Below are 26,420 nucleotides of genomic sequence, written 5' to 3'. Positions count from 1 at the left end.
TTTTAGACAGAACATAGTAAATACAAACAACAGAAGCAATTTTCAGATAGCTGAACCTGTAAGAAGTTATGTCTATTTACCACAAATTTTAAACTATCTTTCCAATAGTTTGACAGTAGTTGACACGTTTTTGGTTCTGTAAATCATTTAAACCTTTTATCTATATACGCATCTTATAGTTCTATCGATATACTGTGGATTTTTATATCTTCATAGGAAATTTAAAGATGTAAAAATGTACAGGATGCACGTAACGTACAAAAATATATAAAATGTCCAAAGTATAATATTTGTTGGTGAAACAAATCTTCAATTGTATTTCATTTCTTCAATTGTTTTCACAGTATGTACCTGCAGTCTATTTATGTCAATACGATACTTCAAAAATTGCATACAGAATATTCTATCTTATTCAATCTAAGATTATGTAAATTGTCAAATCTTGAAAGTATATTTTATATAACTCTTAATTAAGTGAATGACAAAATCATGAACATGTTAGAATCCCACAAATCAAGTAGTGTTACCAATATAATATTTCTAGTGGCAAACAAATGGCTTCACGAAAGAGGTCAAGAATTCCTAAGGCCGTGCAACCTTGAAAACCAAACAGCCGATGAAGCTGATGTCAGGCACTGAATCATCAACCTAACTCTGGATCACCACTATTGAAAATGAACAAAAAGAAAAATAGACACGTGTCTAAATCTCTAATTGACCGCTCAAAGGACCTGAAGAACATCTGTGTCGTTGTAAACAGTGTGTTTAATATCGAACAAGAAACAAAAGACATTGTTTTATTTGTCACGAAATTAATCTGCTAAATATGAACGGCGATTTTTTTCAAGGACAAAAGACGAAACATGGTTTTAAACGATTAGAATCTCAACAAGGAAACTATCAGCGTTAAATGACCTGCATTTAAAGTAATTAAGAAGATATCTCCGTTTTTTTTTTTTTTTTAACAGTCTGATTAGAAATATTAAAAAATTGTACAGATTAAAATAACCAGAAAATTTTTTTTCAAGCAAAAAATTCGTTCGTTGCAACCTAGGATTAATATTTCATCTCTAGACCCTACAATTTTTACAGAAGCATACAGCATTTAGGCGGTAGAGTACCTTAGAATAACAAGCAATAACGAGTTGCACGTTTGAGCCAGTTATTAGGTTTTTCCTTTAAAGAAAAGAAGACATAAGGATTCTTGTGATCATGTACAGAAGAATATATATTGTGTGTACAGAGCACAAGACTTCGAAACATTCTCGTCGCATTTATTAATATAACTAAAGTGTAAGAATGTAAAATGTGGAATCGAGTATTCCTGTGTTCATCAGAGTATTCTAATGAAATCTTTAATCGCATCGTTCCTTCTACAACACGTTTCACCCTCTTAATTGGGTCTTTCTTGTAAATAGTAGTAATATAATCGAGAAACACGTCGACAATTTCTTAGATCCATTCGTCTTGTATACGAATCACTTGTAAAAAAAAAGAGAATGATGAAAATAAAAGGAGAAAGAAAATGACAAATGAAGAAAGAATATTAGTTTAACGACGGAGAAACATATCTGGAGAGATATGTTTACACCGTGATATCGATCTTAACAATTAAGACTTTATTCCGCGATTTTTGGTGGACGGCATCGTCGAACGAAACGTAATTTATCGAAATTATCAAAGTATAATAGACATGTCTATAAATTAAGTAATGAAACCGTATCTTACCTTGCATACAACCACCGTCTTCTACATCTCTTCTGTCATCTGCGATCGTAATCCTTGTCCGTGTAAAATTTAACGTTAAGTTCTCCGATTTGGTATTAATTTTTATTTTTTTTTTTTTTTTTTACACAATAATCACTCGTAAGTGCGCAGGCGAACAATTGGAATTATTTCACGTATAATATATAGACAACACAAAATTCTCGATTTATACGAACAAAACCTTCGTCAATTAATCTCTTGCGTACTTTTTTCTTTACTTAATCCTATATATTTTAACGTTTTGTAACTGTAATACAAAAGAAATTTTTAAATCGAAATCTGTATGCAAAAAACGCACCATGATCATAATTGAACATTCGTTTTATGGAAATTTAATGAATATTTGAAAAGAAAGAATCATTCTCCACGTAGAATCGCTAATAATGTTATACACAAACACTGTATATGGAAGTAGTGTCTACAAATATAAATTTCCGCCGATTTCTTAATTTTATGCAGCATGAAAGTTTAGACACGGCGCGGCGAAAGTTCAAACTGTAATAACAAGGATATTTCGTGTAGAAGCAAGCTAAATAACATGGCTGACAGAATACGAATGCTGATTGGTCCGTTCATTACCTGCAATAGCTATGAGCCAACCAAATTAATACATTCGCTGAAGCTTGATGCGCAATTGGTTCGATGTTTGAAATATCTCAAAGTAATTCGAACTACGGTCCTCGTCGCAGTCTAAAATTGTTATTTCGTAAAATTATTATTGTATGTAATAATATTAGCATCAGTTATTTTATTATTTTATTTTATTATTGATTAGTGCATTGTGAAATTACCAAATAAGAAGATAGGGAGTGGAATTCGATGCAACCGCGCCAAATTCATCATTGGTTAGGAAGAAAGGAATATTGGCGTAAATTATGAACACGTGAGTTATTATACCATGTAAATAATCCGTTTTAAATGAATTGTTTCGATGTCGATTTTCGGATTGAAATAACACCATCGATCTACGTTTGGGTCAAGCGAAGTTGTTACGATTCATTGTTATCGCACTTAGTATATATTGTTAGATTGAACGAGCTGATGCAGCTCATTTCATATAGCGATTATATACAGTGTAATGCCATCACTGTATTTCCTAAGTAACATATACAGTTTGTAAGTTCATTTATAACGTTCGTTACTTCATTCTAATGATAAGCTATAAAATTATGTCACGCAATAAACATTTGCAAACCCCGAATTCGTGATACTGAATGATTACTCTAAATCCCCGATATATAAGATTTTAATAACTAAATAATTTTCTGATTTTACATTTTATAATTTCATTTCATAATTAAGTTAGATTGCTTACGTAAAAATTGTGCAGGATATTTATATATATATAAATTTTCCCTATAGGGTATGTATATATATATATATATCTTTTACTAACAATACATATTTTATTTTAATCGATGGTTCATATTGAAATATAGTATCATATAAAAACCTTATTTTCTTATCAAACAGTACATATAATTTCTTAAAATCTACAATATACATACAAATCATTATATCTTACTTACCATCAATTATCAATTAAAAGAACCTGTAAATAAATGAACTACAATAAGTCCATAATGTAAACTATAAAAAATGTAAAATATAATAAGTCCATCCTAAGAATCTTTAGAACTTAAAACTGGTATTTCTTACAAAACTGGGATAATGAGATTAAATAGTTATTGAAAGACTGTATTGAATAATATAGAAGTTACTTGGATTGAAAATACAAAATTTTAAATAAACTACATGCAGGTAAAGTTTCATTTGAAAAAAGCATTTCATATGCATTAATCTCGGAATATAACAATACACTTTCATTTGGCGAAAATCTCAATAAATCACAAATCTGTGGCCATATTCACAAAACAAGTCCATAATATTATCACCAATATTTTTAATCCCACATGACAATCTTCTCCCTTTATTAACCTTTATCCCTTTTCCGAGCACGGCGTAAGTAAGAAGAAGACCTCGTTATTTCGACCAGTTATCCAGCGCGCCGCTCGTCAACCGGAAACGCTCGTTGCCGAATCGAGCGCGAGAGTGCTCTTGCTCATTTAGGTCGTTCGGTGTTTAGTTGATCGGTAAATTCACAGCGCGAACTCTGACATTCACTATCCGGTGGCATGATCACGGCCGATTGTTCACGAAATTGACGCCACTTTCTAAAGGAAATGACGGGATAAATGGCGTTCCTAATCGGTGATCTCCGTCATCTATTGGTAGACTCGCGAGGTCATCCTTTTCAGTCCATCCGCCATAGTATTCTAATTCATATGTAGATCGCAATTTCCCACCGAAATCGTGTTACGTACACTACCACACTATCGTGTATAAGTATTCCGACAGCTAGCGCGATTCAACCTTGTTTGATATTTTTATTATATTTTCAACGTTACAACGATAGAACGATTCTCTATCGATAAGTTTTTACGTTACTTAATCTTACCATAAAACTAGGACCAAATGCTTCTAGACAGAAACATGGAATATACCTGCATCATTCAAGTTCCTTGTTTATCCGTAATAGATAGTCGACTCTTGATAAAATCTATATAAACTTTTAGAATTTGATTAAAAACACGTATATATTTAAATCATTTCAAGGGACAAACGTTGATCAAGCAGTTAATTAAAGTTAAAGTTACTTAACTCACTTGTCTTTGCAGGACCAGTTTTTATCCATCAATCATATCTTTTTTTTTTCTTTATTCCGATTAATGTTAAAATTATTTTTACTAACATTAAACAACTGTATAATTTGGTTGTCTGAGATACGATCAAAAGCTAAAATTAGACGAAAAAGGTTCATTCGAGAAACATTTTATACTATACATTATATACGTATATTCAAATTAGTTTGTAAGTGTGGGAATACTTATGAACGATGGTGTAAGCCAATGCCCCTCTTTCTCCTACTAGGCCAAATCCTATCGGTTGGAGGGAGACGAAACTCGACACCCACGGAATAGTGCTCTGCATCGATCCGATGTATATGTGTCTCTTTCCCTCCAATGGACACTAACTTCGTCGTTCTCGAGCAATCTATATTTTCTTGCCCTCCTACACTGTCCTCCCTTTATCTCCACGCCGTTCCTCGCTTTATCAGACCAGCTACCGCTCTTTCCTGTCCCAATGCTTCTTGCTTCTCTAGCCTTTGCCCTGTATCGCCCCTTATCCATCTTTTCAAGTTGCCACAGGGGCTTCGATCGGGGTTTCTTTTTCTGATTAATCTGCGGCCAAATGAAAAAAGATGTTTGAATGGAGAGATTAAAAGAAATTCTTATTAAAAGATATCCATACTTTATTATATCAGATGTAAGTTGGTAGTCGACAGTAATTGCGAACTAAAAGAATTACATATTATAGTTTCACTTACTTCTTTTTGAATTAAATCTCTATAATGTTGCCGAATTTAAGTAGAAATTACGTAGCTCTGAGTTATCCTTTTTATGTCCTATTGTACAACGTGCAACATGTTATCTGTATCGCAGATGTTTAATGATTAGGTTATACGAAGAAAAATTAATCTCGACCCAGACATTCAAAGTAAATTTTCTTGTTTGCATTGCATTCTACTAATCAAGAGGACTATTTGTCAAAGAAATCATATGTTGCAATTGGATCACCTTGTGTTTCCTATTCTCAAATTTTCCTCAAATTCTTACTCTTCCCAACTAGGTCGTAATAAACTGCAATTTTATTTTTATAACCATAAGGAAATTCAGTTACAGAAAGTTAAAAAAATGTTTTTTCATCTTGCAGTAATTGCAAATGTTGGTCGAAACTTGCAAACCATTGTGCCACACGATTACATTTCCTACACTCCGTAAGAAATTTCCTGGGTTTCAAACTTACCTATTCGCTTTCTTACTGCGCCTCTTTTATTTACATCCGTCAATGCGTTTCTTCGAGCATTCTTCTTCCACCCTACCTTCTTTCTCCCATTCTCGACTTGTGCGAGCTAAAATTGCAACACACGTTCGAGTCGACTCGATCAAGAGCATCGAATAAAAACTTCTATAAAGTAGACGTTTCTTTATGAAAACTTTATGCCGGAAGTTTATGCCTACCATCATGGACATCTCTGTTCCTGGAAAGGCAGCAACAAAGACGAAAATGGATAAAGGTTTTATCTCGATAAAAAATGTAATTATTTTTATGAATGTGTGATATTAAATATCAAATGAAAAGTGTATTGCGTAACAGGTTACGCGATCGATGTTACGAAACATTTTCAGCTTATTTGATATCAAATATACGCGTTAATTCTCAGTATAATTGACCAATGTGGGCGTAGAACAAAGCTGGATTCCTGAAACTAACTAGCTTTCGTAACATGTATGTAATTGGCATTTTGAACACTAATCTCTTTTTTATCTCTTAAATATGTTTGATGTCTTTTGATAAGGAGAGAATATAATTGGTAATTATTATTTATAATTCTTAAACTACCCAAGGAATTTGGATTCAATTAAATGATTCGTTTTTTTTGTGACAAATTTGGTTTAAACAGTTATTTACTTTCTCTAGATTAAATTTCAGTTGCTAACTGATAGTAAATGATAGATAGATAGATAGATTTATTATAGAAAATACAAAAGATTCAAAATTCTAAGAAAATCTTTAACATAGAGTTGAAGGAAGAAATCATACATAGTAACAACAATTGTTTCATATTTTACTGGAATTTAGATATTTTTTAATGTAAGAAAAGTACGATTAAATTGAAAATGAATTTTCTTATAATCAATAATCAGCAGGATTAAATTCTAAAAAAATGAAACCAAAAACAAAATTAATAAAGAAATTGGTAAACGTTAAGTTATATGAAACTTTTGAACTATAAATATTTGTATCCCGTAAACAATCGTTCTTCGGCCCGCTAACACTTTGAGCCTCGGTACTCAAACTTGTTTAAAATAGCATTTGGAACAACATCATTTTATGGAAATTCCACTCTGAAGATTTAAACACCGTTATATAGTTAGTGATGCATAGAGTTCGTCGAAGTAAATGGGATGGAAGATACATTGTAAATGGGGTCAGATGCGACCTGGGAGTTATTTATTAAATTTTTGATCATTCGTTTGCGATTCCGGCATAATTTTCGCTAATATAATTACGGAGAACAAGTATATTACCTGTAAACACCAGCTGCGTTTCTGCAGTTTTTATATTTAAATTTTCTTTCGAACCTTACAGATATTATTATCATATACATATATTACCATATATAATCAACCATCAAATATCTTCATAATATTCTTTATCAAAAACTTATGGCGATATCTCGACATCCAATAACACTTTTGTTTCAATGAATATTATTGTACATGAGCTGTTCCTCAACTGCCAAATCAATTCACACTAATCACATTCACATGTTCCGCTCTTAAATACGTTCGTTAAATATAATTTTATACATTGCTTCTGTAATTTCACATTTCTGTATACCAGGGCCGAATTGATCCAAGTCTTTCTTTCGTATTTTTCAATACATAAATGTACGATAATTACATAAAAGACTCAACGTGACAAAAGAATAATAATCGCACATTTCTTGGATAAAAATGTATTAAGTTTATAATTAAAATATTATACTTATACTACGCGACATATTAGAAAGCTACAAGGGAAAGCACGATAAAACACATTTTCTACCAAGTCCAGTCATTTCAAATTGAAATATAATCCTTTTAATCGACTTTTAATCATCAACAAAACCTGTACATGTCAAGCAACACGGTGATCGATTCATCGGTGCAAGCTGACGCTGAACTTGATCTCGTTTCGATCCGGTAGGTCAAAGTTTAAAGCTAGCTTCGAAAAGCTGGGAGTCTCGCGTTATCTGACAAACGCAGACCAATGCTCACCCCGTATTAAGGGATCGAACTGAGGCGAGTGCATCCGCGATAATGGTTGCCTGAAGGGCCTCCACCTTCTCCAATTGCATCGTGGCACGCCGTCGAAAGCGCTGCTCAATATTTCGGGTTAATGGGCGGAGGAACACGGAGGAACGATCCGTTCATTGTTCCTGCTATCGTTTAACGAGAGAACGGCGGAAGAGGAAACAGCTTTATGGAAAATACATTAATACGGTTTCACGTTTGATACATAGATAACGTGATACTGAGAAATACGACTTCATGAAGCGAGAGAATTGTTAAGTGTATTTGATTTGGAGAAGTATTTCATCGTATTTGCGAATGAAATGTCATGGAAAAACTGTGTGAAATAAGAAAACATGTAATTTGGAAAATTATGCAATTGTGTAAATTCTGTAATTCGAAGTATTACTATTTACTGGAGAAAGAAATGCAAAAAAGATATCGTGATTAAAACGTCTGAAAATAGCTTATAGATAGCTTAAAAGATTATTTATCACGATGCTATAAATACTTCTAATTTTTTTCATTCAGGCAATTCGAATTACTTTGCAGATTATTTTGTAATAAATACTTTGACTTTTCCAAATTTTGAAGAGATTGTAGAATCTAGGTAAAAGAAGGAAACGATATGAAATTTATTTTTAGAACTTCCTTTGATATTTATAACGTTGAGGAATAGAATTCGATAATGTAAATTGAAAAAGATATTACAAATGAAAAATTACAAATGAAAACAATAGGCTACAGTGATAAGTATTTTTATAAGAACATCTGACTAATTGAAAATGTCAAGGGATTTAATGGATAAATTCTAAGAAATATAAACCTTTGATCTCTCGGGAATCTGTCGAATTTAATCGTCTTGCTATATATTATACATTAATTATCCCTTTCAAGATTATTCACCTTCAATGTCTCATCCACTTTATTGACTTTCACATAAATCTGACGTTCTCTTAAGTTACATAGAAATACGATTCCCAATTGAACAAGACGTTCTGAAGTTTCACAAGACTATAATAATATCACAGATTGAAAACTATTTACAGCAGATTGATTAAAGTTCACTCTTCAACAACCTCAAAGGAAATACAAACTATAAAACTTGTTTAAAGAGAACATCCTCATAAATAAATCCAGAAAAATGAAATTCTAAATATAGAATATTTACGTAAACTAGCTTCTCCACATCTGTTCATACCAAAACAAACATCCTTCAAGTTTCCCTCAATCTCGTTATAAATCTATAAAATTTTTGCTAAGATTATGAATTGGTTCTTCCGATCACCTTGGTAATTCTACCATTAAAGTTTTCTCAACTAAAAAATTTTATCAATTGCACCATCTTTCCGAGCTCCTCCAATGAAATATCATTAGACTGCGAATATTTATACAAATCTTATGAGTATAATCAAAAACATGAAACCCAAGTAAGAAATTATGTTACCTACTAAATGTCACACTATCTTATACATTTTTCTATATTATATGTATCCTACCCTGCACCTTTTCACCTTCAAATTTCCTACGATTGTACAAAACTCTGCAATCTAATATTAATCGTAAGTCGCCATTACGTTTGTTCTGCAGAACTCTAAAATAGAATGCAATGTGCAATCCTTAGATACCAGACGGCGCCAATACTCGATTGTTTAATTTATGACTTACGCTATTTCTTACCCTGGCACAACAAACGATCGGGCAAGAATCGATCGAATTTACCGTCCCGCCCAAAATAATGAAAGTAACGAAGTAACGAAGTCGTATCAATCGGAAACTGATCGAGTCTGGGGATGGGAATGGAATTTGAAAAAGAAAGCTCATGGCTAATTGCTATTTTATTCCGCGAACCATGTCCTCGTCTGATTCGACACGTTCTACCATCCGTAGAGTTTACGACGGAGAATTTTGTTACCCAATAGAGAATGCTATTCAACCGGTGGATGATTGGGAATTGGGGCGAGACATTCGTTTTGCGCTTCAAGGAATTCCCAGCAATTTCGATCGTTTATCTGATGAGTGCTTGCTGTTTGTGGTCCTTTTGTTCGCAAAGACGCGCCACATGCGAATAAAACGGACGTCTAGAAAAATGTACTTCGTTTGAAACGCGTGCTTATAATTAGATCGCGTTGCTGAGCTTTCAACGGTGCATTGATTGGATACAAAGTGAATGACGATGAGAAGGATCGTTGAGGTTTGAGATCGGGGAATTCTGGAATTTATAAGAACCTTTAGAATAGGAATTTATAGAAATTCTATGTGGAGCTTTGGGAATTTTGATAATTTGAAAAATTGCACAGGCATTGAAAATTCGATGAATTCTTGGAAGTCTCTGGGGAAATAAAAGAAAATTAAAGTTTCAGAAGTCTTCAGAGTTTATAGGATGCTTTTAGTTCCTAGAGTTTCCAAGGTGTTTAAGGCTTTAGAATTCTTGTACCCTTTGGGATTCTCAGAATTCTTAAAGTTTATGAAATTCTTAGCACTCATAGAGCTTGGAATATCTCGAAATATCGTTAATCTGAACAGCCACAATTTTTCAAGTGTCCATGAAACTGTTCGAAATTTCCAAACCACCAACCAGTTGTGGTAAGACATAAAAAATGCGATAAATAATTCATATCTGTGGAAACGATTTTGTAAAATTACGGTCTTTAAATTCATGTAACAGAGCCGGACGTTACCTACCCTTTAATATCTACACGTTACCCATGTGTATTCAACCTCTGCCAGATCCAATTAAACTTTGCAACGACTCATTAAATTCTAAATCTCCTTACACGCGATAATCAATCTGTTCGTAATAGCTCGCAACTCGTACGCTCCATTCATATCAACCTTCTCAAGTTCCGCAAAAACTTAATGTTTTTCACATGTTATCATTTTACGATCATATTATAGATATTATATTATAGATAGATAATTATATTATAGTTATCAAATCATGGAAAATATAATAAGAGAAAATTGATTAAACCATCAACATCACACATATCCCATTGACTCTAATCCGTTTCCATTTCATTTAGACTTCTTTTCACACGTTACACCTACGCGTCTTCAAACCTGTAATGTTACGCTAATATACAATCTCCAACATTAACAATAGTTAACACTATTCTAGGAAACTTCATACCGCAATTAAAATTTTATTACCTGTGCTACTATTGATTAAATCTAATTGTTCAAGACACTAGGCTCGAGAGATGTAGCAACAAAGATCATTTGCCGTCAGAATGATAAGCTGACAAGTATTTATTTGTCAGTAAAATAAAATGATTGACAAAGATTATTTGTCACCTAGTAAGGGGCTACTAAGTAATTAGCTCGGAAATGGCAAGGATCACTTGCTAGTATAAGAATTATAATGTTTATTAGAGAACGGACTGTATTACAAAACTGAGTGTGGGTGGTGTGAATTATTGAAAAAGCTATTGACGCACGTTAACTCTAAACTACTCGAGATGAGGCTATTATAGTTGCTCATACGAGAGTTGTTCGCAAGGAGAAACACGCGGACTGGTTTTTCACACATTTCAGTTTGCATGAGTGATGATCAGTTCAATACGATCGGTAAACTTTTCCAAGTGATCAACCCCACGTTATCGGCCCTCGAGGGTACGAAGCGACCAGCGAGGACCCGCACAGGAGTTCCACAGGTTTTTCCCAATGACCATAGCACGCAATCAAGCCTTATGAATTGCGTATGCTGGTACAGAATGTAAAGGGATGGAAAACTCCTGAGTGGCAGGCAGTTGCTAACTGGATAAGTGCTTTATGACTTCATGAGATCATTGGTGCTAGGAAAGTCAGAATTTCTTAAACTTGTAGGATATCTATGCGTAACACTAATGTTTCAGTATCGACAAAATATAGGAACCGATAAACAACAAAGAGCTACCATTTCTTAAAAATAATTGTAACGGACCAAAAATATAGTAATAATAGTAATAGTTTAGCGTATATAATAGTCCAGAATTAAATATTACTCCCTATCAAACTTAGAAAATAATCCACTCTTACAGAAACTACTCGTCCTTCTGATTCACTTCCAACTAGATTCAGACCTGCTGCTGAACAGCTTTATCCTTTCCAAATTAACAAATTACCAGAAATTATTAAAAACAAAGAGCCACCATCCCCTAGAAATAAACACAATAAGTAACAAGTCAATGTGTACGAAGAATGCAGTAGTCCATATGCTATGAACGTCTCTAATATCATTGAATATCACTCGCTGTCGAACTTAGGAAATAGTCCATCCCCGCAAAAACTTATTCTTATTCTTCGACACGCCGTTCCTTTTTCTTCCTCCCTGTGTTCTCAATGCCGTCTGATTAAAACGTGACAACGATGTGGCGAGTTTTCTATCAGAGCTGGACAAAGGAGCTAATGTTAATTGTCGACAAAGGCGAGTTTACGTGGCCGTTTCCATCCGAGTTCACCGGTGAAAAGAGGCGACACGAGTGAATGAAAGGTGCTTCTGTATCCCATCGTCCGCAGTGGATAACACGGAATGAATGCTCGTTCGACGAACAAACGACATTAAGTTTCGCGTGGCTGTGAATTAGGCCACGGTTCCGCACGCGTTCTCTTTCTCTATTTCTCTCTGTGTGGGTGGCACGTTTTGTACGAACGCGTTTGTGAATGTGCCCTAAGAGATAGGGAAAGTTTTCCATCGCTGACAAAGGATTGCGGCAGTCTATTGTTCCTCGCGTTACACACAGCTAACTCAATTCCAGTTTTTCCAAACGATCGCGATCGGTTTTTCCATTCGAATCGAATTTATTCTCCTGTTACTTTGCTGGAAAATTGCATTCACACTCTGATCTCTTTGGACTTAGAATAGTTTGGGACATCACTCGTGACTCGTCTGGAATTATTGCGTTGTTTGGAAAGTTTGGACAGTTCCCGACAGACGAAATTCAGTTTCTATCCTCCTGTTACTTTGCTGGAAAGCTGCATTCACCGTCTGATTTCTTTGGATTTCGATGCATTTGGGAAATCATTCTCCACTCGTTTGGAATTATTGTGCTGTTTGGAAAGTTTAGAGGATTCCCGATTGTCATAATTAAATTCTAGTCCTGTTACTTTGCTGGAAAATTACATTTACACTCTGATTTCTTTGGATTTCGAGGAGGAAAAAATCACTCGTGACTCGTTTGCAAGTGCATATTAGGTTGTTTGGAAAGTTTGAGGAGTTTCCAACAATCAGAATTAAGTTCCTATATCTTAAATATTGATTGGAAGAGAATTATTTGTCAGGAACTAGTGGCAAGTGAAAAGACACTGAATTGGAACAAATGGTGTTTCTAATTATGAATAGTAAAAATTAAGGAGAAATTGAATGTAAATGTTTCTTAACAAAAGAATATTATTCCTCGTGTATCGATGAGAAGCAATTAAAAATTCGTATTGACGTTCCAAACGAACAAATAAACAATAAATTAATTCAGGATTAATTTTGCAACTTTGTTTCAGTTAGGAATATGGATTTTTTATTTGAAATAATTTGTGAGAATATTTTTCAAGTATTAAGAAATAGTATAATTTTTATGTGAAAATACTCATGAAGTTCGATGATATTAGAATATCAAAATTAAAATTTTCTAATTTTGTAATCTTTTAACGAAATACGAAACGTCACTTTGAGTATTTAATAAAATATTTCATAAATGATATATTTTGTTGGAATACCGGAATTTACGAAAAGGAGGAGTGTTCATATTGTGGGTTAACGAATGTACGAAGCAAACTGTTCTTAATTAAACACATTTATTGAACCTTTAATCGCATAGATACATATCGTCGCGTCGTCCAGCGCGTGACGATTATAATATATTTATATATCTTATACGTTATATATATGTGTATGTATATTTATTTGTATATTTATACGTACATGACAGAGATTCGCGCGTTTACGAGGAGAGAAGAAACCATCGTTTTATACCTTCATCATTAATTACATGTTATTAATATCTTATATTAATCATATCTTCAAAGAGAGGCATACATAATTATAATATTTTTCCTAGAAACGTATAAAATTTAATCGTATTACAATTTTAAAAGATCGTAAATATACCTTCGTGAAACTCTGAAAGGAAAAAAGAAAGACTAAAGGATAGAGTGAATTACAAAATATTCCATTAAGCCTTCTATTTAAGACAAAAGAAAAGGAACCCTAAAAAGGCAAGCAATTTTTTATCGAATACTCCGTAAAAACTGTAGCAACGTTTAACACGAAAAAAATTCCGTGCCCATGGTATCTTTTTTTTTTCTTTTCATCGAACGACAGGTTTCTCCCAGCCCTCGGCCGGATGCACGATACCATCGATAAGTCGATCGCGTGGAAATAATAAATCGATAGAAGGTACAGTGTTCCACGAGGCGGAATCGCGGAGACGCGTCTAGAAAAATATAGATGTGGGAACAACACACGTACAGAATATTTTCGAAACTTGCTTTATCGTTCCTCTTTTTTTTCTTTTTCTCTCATTCTTTAAAGACAGATACACGGGTAGTGTGATGAGATCTCGAAGATCGATTTCTCGTTCTCGACTTTGGACGACCATATATATTTATATATATTTTTTTTACTTCCTTTTTTTTCTCTATTTTCATGTTATATTTAATATTTGGTTCCCTTTTACGATTCGACGTTACTTTTACCTTACAAATAATTACACGGGTTTTACGTCATAGAAACTCGAGAACGAAACCGATTCTGATCTTTAAACTTCAACACGTACACGCACTATCGATTTTTCTTTTAACCTTCCCATTCTTTCGGACAATCCTTGTTTTCTTGTTTTATAAAATACTCCTACCTTACCACTTTTTCTTCGTTTTATTTTTTCCTCGTCCGTGATCGATAGCGCGTGGCGTCATTCGACTCAAGTACCCTCGACAACGGTACACTCGCTACGTTTCCGGCTTTTCGTCGCAAAAATTTCGCAGCATTACCATCAATACACGTTGTCTCTACTTTTGATTCCTCGTTTATCCTCCTCCCTGCTTTCCGACCGATCTACGTTCCCGAATCCTCGGTCCGGTTTTGAAAATCCACACAGACGAAACGACCGATCGAACGATTCTATGGAAAGTTCGAATGAGCTAAGGATAAAATAAAAAAGAAGAAAAGAAACGATATCTGGACACGGGTGAAAATAAATTCGAGGAGACAGGATCGTTTTAAGCCGTACCTCGGAGCCTTACATACTAATATCGAAAGGTCACATCGATACGTACGAGTCGACTGCTGCTATTTTCGGCCACCAATCATTAGCTTCTACGTCTACGTGCCTTAATTACGCGGAACGCAACGACGACGTTCGAGTGCATTAGAAAAATTCCTCGTCGACTAGCTATCGATATATTCGTATTCGTGGTGATTGAAACGAAGAACCAAACTTAATCTATGAATCGAGAAATTATCACGAGATCGGTTGCTCTTGAGACAGGATGTACGAACGAATGATGTAACTCGCTGTAGTGAGATGGGATTCTATCGACGATGAGAGAATGATAACTAGACTGTGGATTTTTATGCAAATTTTTGAGATTATAAGCGAAAAAATGGATCTTAAGCAGTGACTTGTTTCACCTAAATATTATAATAAATTTTGGATATTTTGTCAGCCGATGTGAATATAATAGAAAATATATACGGACTTGCTAAAAGTTAATTTTTCTTCAAAATAATATATAATTTTCAATAAAAAATGTGATTCGGGGATGTTGAGTATACGAGTAAAAAGTGTATTGTTTTCGTTAACTAATATCGTAATTGTATGGTCTTGAATATAACTGCTGTAACAAATTAAAAGAAACTTCCTGAAGATTACGAAGCGTGAAATGTAAAATCTCTTGTCAAGAACTATATTTCTCCGTATTATGTACGTTTTATACATTTTTTCACGTTTAAATTTCTCATAAATGCATAAACATCCGCAGCCTGTTGATAATAAATCAAAAGAGTGCTGTTAAATCCTTTCGCTGATGAATGAACGTAAAATAACGTGGATATAAAGCTTAACTTTTTAAAGCTACTGACATTTTTAGAAATTGCCTGAGGGAAAATTGATAAATCGAAGCTCTAGCGTTTTAATTCCATCGAGTTTCCTCTCGAAAATTTAGATTGTTCGTCGCAAAGTTGATCCTCCGTGCTTTGGTACGTTGTTCCCGTTTTCAGTCTACGTCGAAGTAGATTAATCGAAAGCAAAGGACAATATTTGACGATGAATTCTTTTCGGTATCGTCCCGGTGATATTTTAAAATTTAATTGGAAAATATTTGATGTAAAAAAAGAAGGTTGAGGGACCGACAAAAATGAATATGATCGAGATGAATAAGACTCGTTCGCAATTCTATTAACGAACATTTATATATTAAAAGTTCACATAATAATAAATTAGTGTTCATTCGATATATTTTCTTTCAGCGAAAGGATTGATTTAAGTGCAGAAAAGTATGACGTGAGATCTATGGGATCGTGAAGGTTTCGAACATTCAAGTGTGGTCGAGAAAAAACGATATATATTTTGCGTTTGACACAGGTACAAGTGCGCCGTCATCGATTTGCTCAACAATGGAACAACTATGCTTAATCAGTTTATCCGACGATCCTATCTTCAACGACACAAAAGTTAACAGTGTTTCGCTTGGAAAAGATCGAGAATATGTTTCGATATTCATGCGTACGAAGCTTTTGTGCTCGGCGTCTAAACTGTTCAAGCGTTCCATTGAAGAATACTCAATGTAGAAACAACGAGTTACTTTTTTTTCTTCTAGCTACTCGACGATGGAAGTACTACTTAAGTGGTACAAATCACTGCCTTGGAAATTGTACATACTTTACAAAGGGTGATACGAAAGAATGTCAATTGAATTGAATTATCTTCGCAACTTGAGATTGGGAACGTTTCTCGACTAATTTCTTCGAATTTTTCTCGTTTCTGGTTTTCCTTAAACCTTATTGATAAATACCTTAAAACGAAAATACTTTTTACCAAAATGATATTTTTTCACAGAATATATAAGATTTTGATTTAAAAACCAACTGTGTATTTTAATTCTAATTGATTTTAAATAAATAAGATAGGTGAATGTTAAAAATTGTTGATAAAAATCAGAACAATCATCAGCAATTAATTTAACCAAAATAAGGCAACATTATTCTCTTATTATTCCCAATTCAATAAGTAAAAGAATTCAAAAACATATGAATGTTATAATGCAACAAAATTTCTACATTATTCCTCAGGATTGTTTAAAAACTGAAATACATTCAGCTCGAACTGGACCACTTAAGCAAATTCTATCGCGAGTAACGTTATAGTAGAAACAACTAGTTATTTTCTTACGTTTGAATCCCTTCGTGGAATCGTGGATTTTAGCTTCTCTCTTGATACGACATTAAAGCACCGTCTAACCGATTCTTCGATTTTTTCGCCCTGATTTTTTCTTTCTGTTTTCTTCAATATTCTTCTCTTCCTTGTCGCTCTGTTTCGTGACACTTAGATAAAACTTTAAGGAAGAAATGGTAATAAGAAAAATGTGACACTTCTTTCGAGAAACCTCGAGAGCATCCTCTTTTCTCGTCTGGAACTTTAAACGAGTTTCTCTCTGGTTTCCCTCTTCCTTCTCCCGTAAAAAGATCTCTAAAGCAGGATCGATATGTTACATCGTATACTCCGTCGCCGACTTTTTCTGTTCAATTTATTCCTGCTCGGTTAGTCGCATTTCACCGTTGTGAATATTAAGAATTCCAATTAAATATTGTGAAATCTTTCAAACGTAGACAATAGAATCGAAATTTTTTAAATTTCGATAGTCATAAAAATTGCAAGAGAAGAAGATTTGCAGCGTATTTCCTTCGGCCTTTGCAAATTCATATACTGTATGATCGATCAAATTACGAAGTATCCACTTGGATGATCGCACAATTTTCATATCGAGTATGTTCTCCATCTTGGCACGTTCCCTGCCACTCTCGCATAATATTCCATTCAATCTGCGTCTGCCGTCGATAGCTCGTGCCGTTATTTATTTTATATTCGCAGAAAGCGTTACCGACTTGAACAGAAACTGCTCTCGACCATGGATAATCTGCATCGTACATATTTAACATATTAAAAGACGAACTAGAATCTTCAAATATCTTCCTCCGAACACTTGCAATAAATACAGTCTTTATCCACTTCAAAATCAACAAAACTCACCCAATGGCAATTTCTTTCTTATAATAGCAAATTTCTAATAACAATGACAAAAAGAAAAAAAGGACCAAATGTTTTGCAAAGTTAACGATAACAGAAACATGATCTTCGCTCAAAATCTCAATTCAAACTCAACAACATCCTTCCTTCAAGTTCTCTCGATTGAACAATAACGAGACGGTGTATCCGTAATTCATTACGTTTGCTTATGATGCTTCATCCGTTTGTTCCGTTCGATATACTTCGCAAAAAAAAAAAGAAAAAAGGTAGACACACAGAGCGAGCGATCGTTGGTCCAGACGACGACCAGAAATTGGAGAACGACGTCGCACCTTTAGATCTCGTAGTTGCGGAACTTGTTCACCACCTCGTTTGACGCCTCCGAGTCCCAGCCAAGGTCACGACGTGCACCGTAGTAGATGTTCGCGCCACCCTCCGAAGCTCTTCTGTGAGCGTTCGCCGGTTGCACCTTGCTAGTGTGACCAGGGGAACCAGCAGATTCGGCGGCCGCGTCCTGCAGCATGCGATCCTTCGTCTTCGGTATGCTCCAGTGCATCGACTATAGCGCATTCGAGTGCTCTTTCTTTATTCTTTTTGCTTTTTTCTTTTGTTTTATATATATATGTATATTTCTTTTTTATTTTGTTAAGAAGATTAGAGATGAGTAAGCAAAATAGGTCACTTGTGAATGGGTCACAGTTTGGATTAAGCATCGAACAACGATTTGGGAAGCTTACATAGTGAAAGTAAGTTTAAAATCTGATTGGAAAAATTTTGTTTGATTATAATATGTGATCTCTATCGCAAATGACCCATTGTTGTCATAGTTGGGTTATTTTGTGTGTTATATGGGTTATGGGTAATTGTGCGTTATGGTTAGTTTTGAGTTAGTTGAGCTTGAAGGATCGATAGAACGGAAAATCAGAAAATGATGTCAGGTGTATTAGTTGGAAAAGTAATAACGTCGTGCGAGAAATTTCTAATAAAAACTTTCTGCTCCTAAAGTTCTGAATCATTGACAAACTGTTTCCGTATAATTGAAAAACATGACTAAAAGTCAAATGTAAAATATCAAGGATTATATTACGTATCAAACAAATTTAATAAAAGTTCATTTTTCAAACACTCCTCTCCGAAGCACGAAAGTAAATTCGACAAAATTTTCCTTTGTACAAAACTCCAAATTTGAAGAAGAAATATACATAAATACATTTTTCAAAGCAAATGAATCCAAAACTCTACGAAAAAACGGATCTACTCGTTTACTTCTCCGCTTGCAAACTCCGACTTAAATTTCAAATTTGGAGATTTCTGCTAACCCAATATAATTTTTCCTAGCCTGTAATAGTCAGTTCCAATGCCAGTTTTCTATCTATGGAAGTTGCAATGTCGAAAGAACATCGTAGCAGTTTCTTTCCTTTTCACGAGATACGAAATTTCTCGCACGATTTTCCAAGCATTGTTCGCCACCGAGCAACAAAAATTTCGCCGAAGAACTCCTCACCTGATGCACGTGATCCTTCATTCCAAGCCATTGCTTGTAGCTAATGGCGATCCCGCTACGCCTCCATTTGTCATAGTTGCTCCTTTGCTCAGGGTCACAGAGAACCTCTTTCGCGTGCTACGACAGAAAGGAATCGCGTTACCTTGGTCGCAATCAAACGGAACTGTAGTCGGATAGATGGAACAGATATAGCATGGTTGTAAATTAGAACATAAATTATTATTATTAGGCTACGTATGTTTTTACAAGATTCACATTTTTAAATTTAAATGATTATCAGACTACGGATGTGTATGCAGAATTCATATTTTTATGGGTACAATTAAAGAAACGAAACCTTCGTGAAAACGAAGTAAAAGATGCTAAACGAAGAAAGTTTTGCTTACAGAGTTTGAATTTTAGTTGTCGATCAATCTCTTACAACCGTGCTATTTAAATTTCACGGACTATACAATCACACGATTATACATCGGTTAGATCGTATCGTCAAGACGAGTCAGATTAACGTAAATGGAGCAATCGTGCAACAACTTCCTCATGAGTCACGTTGCGACCATATGCGAGTAAAGAAACGAGAATAGACCGAGGAAACAAACCTGCAATTGCTGAAATTTCCGTTCAGCTTCCTTATCACCTTCGTTCTTGTCCGGATGATATTGAAGAGCCAGCACCTTATACTCTGCCGTGATTTGTTCCACCTGGAATATAGATTTTTAAGGATCTTTTAGGTGAAAAAAATTCGAAGAAGTTGAAAGTTACCACATAGTTAATTGACCTTAAAAAAAGACATACAGGATGTGTGGGATGGCTTGGAAGGAAGCACTAAGCAGGACGGTTCATTACACATCCTTTATTTAAACTTCACGCTCCTGATTACGTGGATTATTAACTTTGCGATTTTCACTGATAATCTAGATAATTTTATTTTCTAATAATTCTTTGGAATCCCCCAAATGATCTTTTAATGACTTTTCTTTCTGTTATTATAACCTTGTGAATTTTCTAGTTCTAATATTACTTGGAGTATTTCAGTATAACGTAATTAAAAACCTGTTTGAACAAAGAAGTCTTATAGAAAATATCAAAGTCACAACTGAAACACTCAGAATGATGGTAAAAACACGTGCATAGCTAATCTCAAGACCAGCCAGACAGACAATTTACAGAATATTAATCAATGAATAGAATTATTTTAAAGTGCGTTGAATTCTAAAGAATGGAAAACACGACTTATCGCCGGATTGTATATTTTCAAATTTAAAAATATGCCCAAGATGTATACAATATACAAAAATATATAAAATACTCAAAGTAGAAACTCAATAGAAAAATCAGCAGTCTACTTAACAGATTTGTAGTTAAAGAGGATCTAAAAAAGAATAGAAAAAATATTCTCCGAGAGGAGCCACTATATCTAACAAATTGAACGTTCTTCCAAATTCACCAATAGACAAAACAAATATTTATTTATATAATAATATAAATTTACATGAAAATCCGTCATCTACGTATCCAATTTTTTCCTTATACTCTTCAATTAAGAAGCCTTAAAAAAGAGAAAGAAGAACACCAAGTCTATAAAATTGTGCACTCTTCCAAGTTACGCCAATGAATATTTCCAGGCACCTTCCCAGATGTTTTACATCATGATAATAATCGAAAGAGACACGGGAAGGGCTGTTTACCCTCCGTTCGTCGATTTCCTGGCTAATGAAGACGACTGATATTTGCCAGGCAATTTAACGAATTTGCTTAATGGGCGTAGAGTTCCTTAATGGATCTGCCGGACCGTTGGCAAACAGACGAACATCGCTCATTATTAACTCTTGGGTTTTATTTAAAGCAACGTTATTTATTTTTAGTAGATCGCGAGGAATGCGCGAACAGGGAGAAAACAAGCGTGGAACGCTGACATAATTCCTTAGAAAGGGTCTACGATGACTTTTATATGATATTCACCGATGGAACGGGACGTGGATCGAAGGCTGATCGACTCTTTGCGCCGTGGAAATGGCTTGTTTACTTGGACAACTTCTCGGGAAATTATAATCGAACAAGCTTTCACGTTTAGTCGATATTCCAACGACGCGAAAAGATCATCTTCCTAGGGGTTATTGCATGGGGTTGAGTTACTTCTTCCTCTCTTGCAGGATTTTGACTTTTAAAGACCATGGTTTATCGCAATGTTGCAATGTAAATGTGACTCATGTAAATATTTCAGCACTTACTATAGGAAACCTTTATGCACATATTGTGTGTGTTATATAAAACATAATTGTTGAAACTACACTAGCAACTATTATCATCTATTGAATTTTTAAAAAGAGGAAATTTACTATAGACCAATGATAATAGAATAATAGAAAAATAATTTATAATAAGGATATTACCTAGATAGAATATCGGCTAAATTTGTTTATATAAAGCAAAGTATCATGATACCTGTTGATAACATGGATTTATCATTTTGGAAAGGTCAAACATACTCTCTACTCCATCTAAACAATTTTTTGATACACAAATTAGTTTCAAAAAATCTACAACAATTTCATTCCAAGAATTTATTAATTCTACAATCGATAATTCTTATAAACCTAATAAATAAATTGTTTTGATTAAATACATGATGCCGTAAAGAAACTACATACTACTAAAGTTCCATCTGAAAAAACACTTCGTACGCTGTCAACCAGATATTTGAAAACGCAATAATTATTTTATAGCTACAACTATTGGCCTATGAATCTATTATCGACGCTCTCAATTTCTCGTCCATTAAAAATCCGTATATCGTTGAAAACATCAGACATTTTCATTTTCATCTTAACTTATCGTGAACTTCACATAGTCAAAGTTATCAATCGCGAAACGGATTGGATCGTAATCGTATTGTCAACTTCCATTGAGCCGCGGTGTGATATATTTTTGTCAAACGAAGTGGCAATCGACAGACGATCGATACTAATCGGGAAGTTGAACCAAAGCGCTAATTAAAGTTGTGCCCGATGCTGATGCAATTATCCTGCAGTGACAAGCTCCTGACAGCGAAACTAATTAATTCCGCATAACTTCTGAAAGTATATTAAATACGCATGTATCCCATTAGATAAATGTGCAGCAATCTGAAACTTTAAGCCGCGATATGACCAGAGATAACTCAAATCGAAAATTGTTTAATTGTCGGGAAATCGGATCCGTGCGAGTAGTGCCACTTTTGAATTCTACTTTTCAAGGTGCTATCTAATTGGATCTGACAAATAACGCGGATGATGAAATATTCATAGTTTATGGAGATTGGTTCTTAGGTTACGAAGCAGCCAGTATCCGGACAAGACGTTGTTTTGGTTATTTTGTCGGAAATTTTAAGAGTGAAAGCGATTGGTTAATTGGAATTCCTCTTAAAGCGGAAAAATCACGTATAACAAAATATAGATACGCTAGGAATTAAAATGTTCTATAGAATGAAGAACCTCGTTTGACTAATAAATTACTGTATCATATTTTTCATATTACTATTAACTAGATACCGAATGACACAATTCAACAACAATCCAAAAACCAGTCTTCAAAGACAGAAACGAAGAACACGTGAAAATCTTAAATCTCAACCATTTTTCAAAGAAAATCGTTGCAAACAACTCTATTAGCTGGAAAAACTAAACAAAACAAATCAGAAAAACTATTAAATATAAAAAAACTCTTGTAACTTAATTCTTCAGAAAGAAATTCACGAAAGTTGGTTTGCTGTCACAGACTCATCACACGAAAGAAAACAGCGATACATTTCTTAAGAAACTTCAGCCTCAACCCTTTCTCAAAATGCCACCACAGATATCCCCATTACTAAGAATAATAAAAACATCTACCAAGTGTCAAAAACTTCGCGAAGAGCCCAACAAGGCCTTACCGTCGCGTTGCAGACTCGTCACACGAAAGAGAAACATAGCAATTCTCTCCTTCGCAAAGAATTTCAACCTCAAATTCCACAAACAAACCTGTCACTAGTAATAATCAAAGGAAACAAAGAGAACCACCGAAATCTCTGGAAATCAATTCCTTGCGAAAGTAATTCAGAAAATTTGTCTTACCGTCGAGGACTCGTCGCACGAGAGCAGAGCATAGTAATCCTCCTCCTCGCTGGGCTTATAATTGATGGCGTCTTCGACGCTCATTTTCCCTCGCTGGTTCTTCCGTTTCCTTTTTCACGATCCCCAATCTTCCTTTCGAAGATTCTTCGATGTCCAACAGCAACGATATCCGGTCAAAATTGTCCAGTTAAAAATTTCGTGTCAACGAATCGAAAGATCGAGAAATTTCTGAAGGGAATCGTTTTTTCTTTTACGCGCGTATTTGATTCGAACGCGACGCGTGTGGACGCTTGAGAAAGCGTGATGACACTTAGCCCGTAGATGCTGTCGCTGGCTTGGTAGATTCTGGTAATCGGCCTCCGGTCGTCACCTGTTGCCGTGTCGCGCGTCGGACGCTCGAGTGAGCCGAACGAGGGAGAACCGTGTTAGAGACCCGGAAAAACCCGATTCCCGGGAAATTCCGCGCGTGTGCGCAATTCAGCAGTGGCTGACAAAGCCTCCCGTCGATCGTGGGCCGCCCCCTCTCCGGAAGAAGCTCCTGCGCACTCTGGTTAAGTCTTCCCTGTAGGGGGAACCGAGGATGATTTTCGTCTCGAGATTTCTCGTTTACCGGCTGAGGCTACCACCTGGACAAATTGGTTTTCGGATAAAAGAATTGGATCCTCGTATACAATAATTTATTTATTACGTAATAATATTAGCGAATTGACAATTAACCACCTGAACAGATTGGGTTTCGGATAAAAGGACCAGATCCTCTTATACTATAATTTATTAATTATGTAACAATATCAACGAATCAACAATTGATCACTTGGACAGATTGATTTTCTGATAAAAGGACTAGATCCTCTTATACGTTATATATCATCTTATACATTATACATTACATATCATATACATATCATATACACAGTATAATAATTTATAAATTATATAATAATCTTAGCAAATTGACAAGTAAGCAGCTAGAAGAACTGAGAACCTGTTCTTTCCCACAATAATTTATTTTAATGATACAATAATATTGTAGTGAATTGGCAAATGATAAGGTGTATATCGTAGACTTTTTTACATAATTATTTAATTTTAATTAAATGACTATAATTTAAAAAACTTGAAATTTAAAATATTAAAGAGATTATTGATAGTGCTATATCCACTAAATGTGCAGAAAGAAAAAAGTCCGAAGATTTCATAAAGATTGACTTTAAGACAATCATCTTAAAAAGCACAAAGAGCCGGATATAAATATCAAAGTCACAAAACACGATCGTCTAAATATTTCGACCAACGTAAATGTATATTATTGAGTATACACGTAACCTGAATTAAAAATCGTAAAACGATAACGTGAATAGTAACAAAACCTTTAAGTAATATTCTTCTTGAAAATTGTTTTAACTCCAGATTCAAACACACAATTGCAATAAAACGAGCAACTCCGAAGTAACAGGAAGTCGTAGCGTTTCCTAAATACTTGTTAATCTATTATCAAAGTTAATTAATTAACCCGTTTCTATGCAATGCTAGTAATTCTTTTTAAACCTTTAACACGAACGATTTATGGCGATCAATTAATATTCTCGGGCCAAATTCGATAATCTGTGTTACGTTTTCATCGTAGTCGTGGCACGTTACGTCACATTCCACTGTACAAAATCGAGAATTTGATTACATACACTAATACAGACAAATCTATCAAAATCATTAGTAGATGCCTTGTTAGTAGAATAGATGATGTCACTGTTAGTCGTGATCTACCTCTTATAAACTATTTTATCGATGTTCCAGAACCTTGAACACTCTCCTTTTGCTTTTTTAAAGATTTTTATACACATAAAAATGGTTTAATATAACACATAATAATGATTTAATGTGTTGTCTCTTTCTTTCTGTTTGTATTTTGTATTTTATATTAGACTCGTCGTATGTATATATATATAAATTTGTAAGACGATCACGTGAAACGTTCACGATTATAATCAACGTACACGCATACTGCGCCTTGATTGTCAGAAATTCCAGAGACTTGTGGCTTTCACTTGCGGCTACGTAACCTCGAACCTCACCTCGCAACGTTACCGACCGAGTGATCTAGATCCCGATCTCGGTCACGTGCCAACAGCTGATCGATCAACGCTGACTGTATTGATCGTTACAACGTGGAAAAAAAGAAACAGAGAACGAAAGATATGCTCTTTAATAATGAAAAATGTATTTTTGATAACGACGTTTAATATGTTCAGTGAGTAACAGGAAACTCTTTTTTTTTTATTAATTTATACACGATTACAATATCTGGATTATTTCCATTTGGATGTGGGAAGTTGAAAATAACGAAGTTTTGAGAAAAGGGACCTTTAGTAACTATCAGCAGCAATGTGTTGATAAATTGTGAAGGAAGTGTTAACAAATACCAATAAAGAAGTATACATTTTATTAAGAAGAATAAAGAAAATTTAACAGAGATTAAATTGGATAAAAAAGATTGTGAAGAAAAGGAAACTGTAGAAAGATTCTCAAGTAACAGGGATTCCGTCTCTGAACAATTTTCAAGGAATAAAGACAAGAAAATGGTCCGCTTGTTTTTAATTTAAATTCTATTAGAGTTGAAAAGATCCTTTTTGTAATATAAAAGCAAGAACGTGAAAAAGTTTAAAATTCTTCGGATTAGCTACGGCAAAATGTTTATTTCCTTTTGTAATACGTCGGAGATACAACCCAGCACCTATCTATTTGAAAAGTTTGGAAACAGTGAAACTCCAACCCAGATTTCAGCATCACAGCGGAGATACGCATAATAAAAAGCAGAAAAAATCGAGTCCATAAATTGGAACTCTACATTAAAAACTAGCATTAAAAACGTTACTCCATTTATCTTTTTTAACAAAATAAATTTTATTCTCTCCATGAAAAATAAATTCTAGCAATATTTATA

General features: G+C 34.4%; 2 protein-coding genes and 1 long non-coding RNA gene across 8 annotated transcripts in view; 1 reads left to right on the top strand and 2 right to left on the bottom strand.

Annotated features, from left to right (window-relative positions):
- Positions 1-2,968, top strand: part of LOC122573611 (prolyl 4-hydroxylase subunit alpha-1) — a 234,282-nt gene extending 231,314 nt beyond the window's left edge. For all 4 annotated transcript variants that reach the window (XM_043740235.1, XM_043740233.1, XM_043740234.1 and 1 more), the window contains one exon: positions 545-2,968. In XM_043740235.1, the coding sequence (XP_043596170.1) occupies positions 545-639 (95 nt within the window). In that variant the 3' untranslated portion in view covers positions 640-2,968. The remainder of the gene's footprint in view (positions 1-544) is intronic.
- Positions 2,969-3,217: 249 nt separating this feature from the next.
- On the bottom strand, positions 3,218-6,040 carry LOC122573615. 2 transcript variants are annotated; one of them, XR_006318789.1, is made up of 5 exons: positions 5,635-6,040; positions 5,156-5,468; positions 4,655-5,009; positions 4,434-4,563; positions 3,218-4,336 (listed from the first exon to the last, which is right to left on the bottom strand). It is a non-coding gene; the product is annotated as an uncharacterized LOC122573615 (long non-coding RNA). The 2 variants fall into 2 exon arrangements; XR_006318788.1 differs by having other exon boundaries at positions 3,218-4,563.
- Positions 6,041-13,420: 7,380 nt separating this feature from the next.
- On the bottom strand, positions 13,421-25,467 carry LOC122573514 (J domain-containing protein). Of its 2 annotated transcripts, none has more exons than XM_043739959.1 (5): positions 25,244-25,467; positions 23,480-24,105; positions 19,988-20,089; positions 19,392-19,508; positions 13,421-18,401 (listed from the first exon to the last, which is right to left on the bottom strand). In XM_043739959.1, exons 2-5 carry the CDS (start codon positions 23,561-23,563, stop codon positions 18,222-18,224), a joined length of 483 nt encoding a protein of 160 aa, XP_043595894.1. In that variant the 5' UTR covers positions 23,564-24,105; positions 25,244-25,467; the 3' UTR covers positions 13,421-18,221. The 2 variants fall into 2 exon arrangements, with proteins under 2 accessions (XP_043595894.1, XP_043595893.1); XM_043739958.1 differs by having other exon boundaries at positions 13,421-18,446; positions 25,244-25,463.
- Positions 25,468-26,420: the final 953 nt, after the last annotated feature.

The sequence above is a fragment of the Bombus pyrosoma genome, linkage group LG12, assembly GCF_014825855.1.
Source record: "Bombus pyrosoma isolate SC7728 linkage group LG12, ASM1482585v1, whole genome shotgun sequence".
In the NCBI taxonomy this organism is placed as follows: domain Eukaryota; kingdom Metazoa; phylum Arthropoda; class Insecta; order Hymenoptera; family Apidae; genus Bombus; species Bombus pyrosoma.
This window is presented reverse-complemented; position numbering and strand designations above follow the sequence as displayed.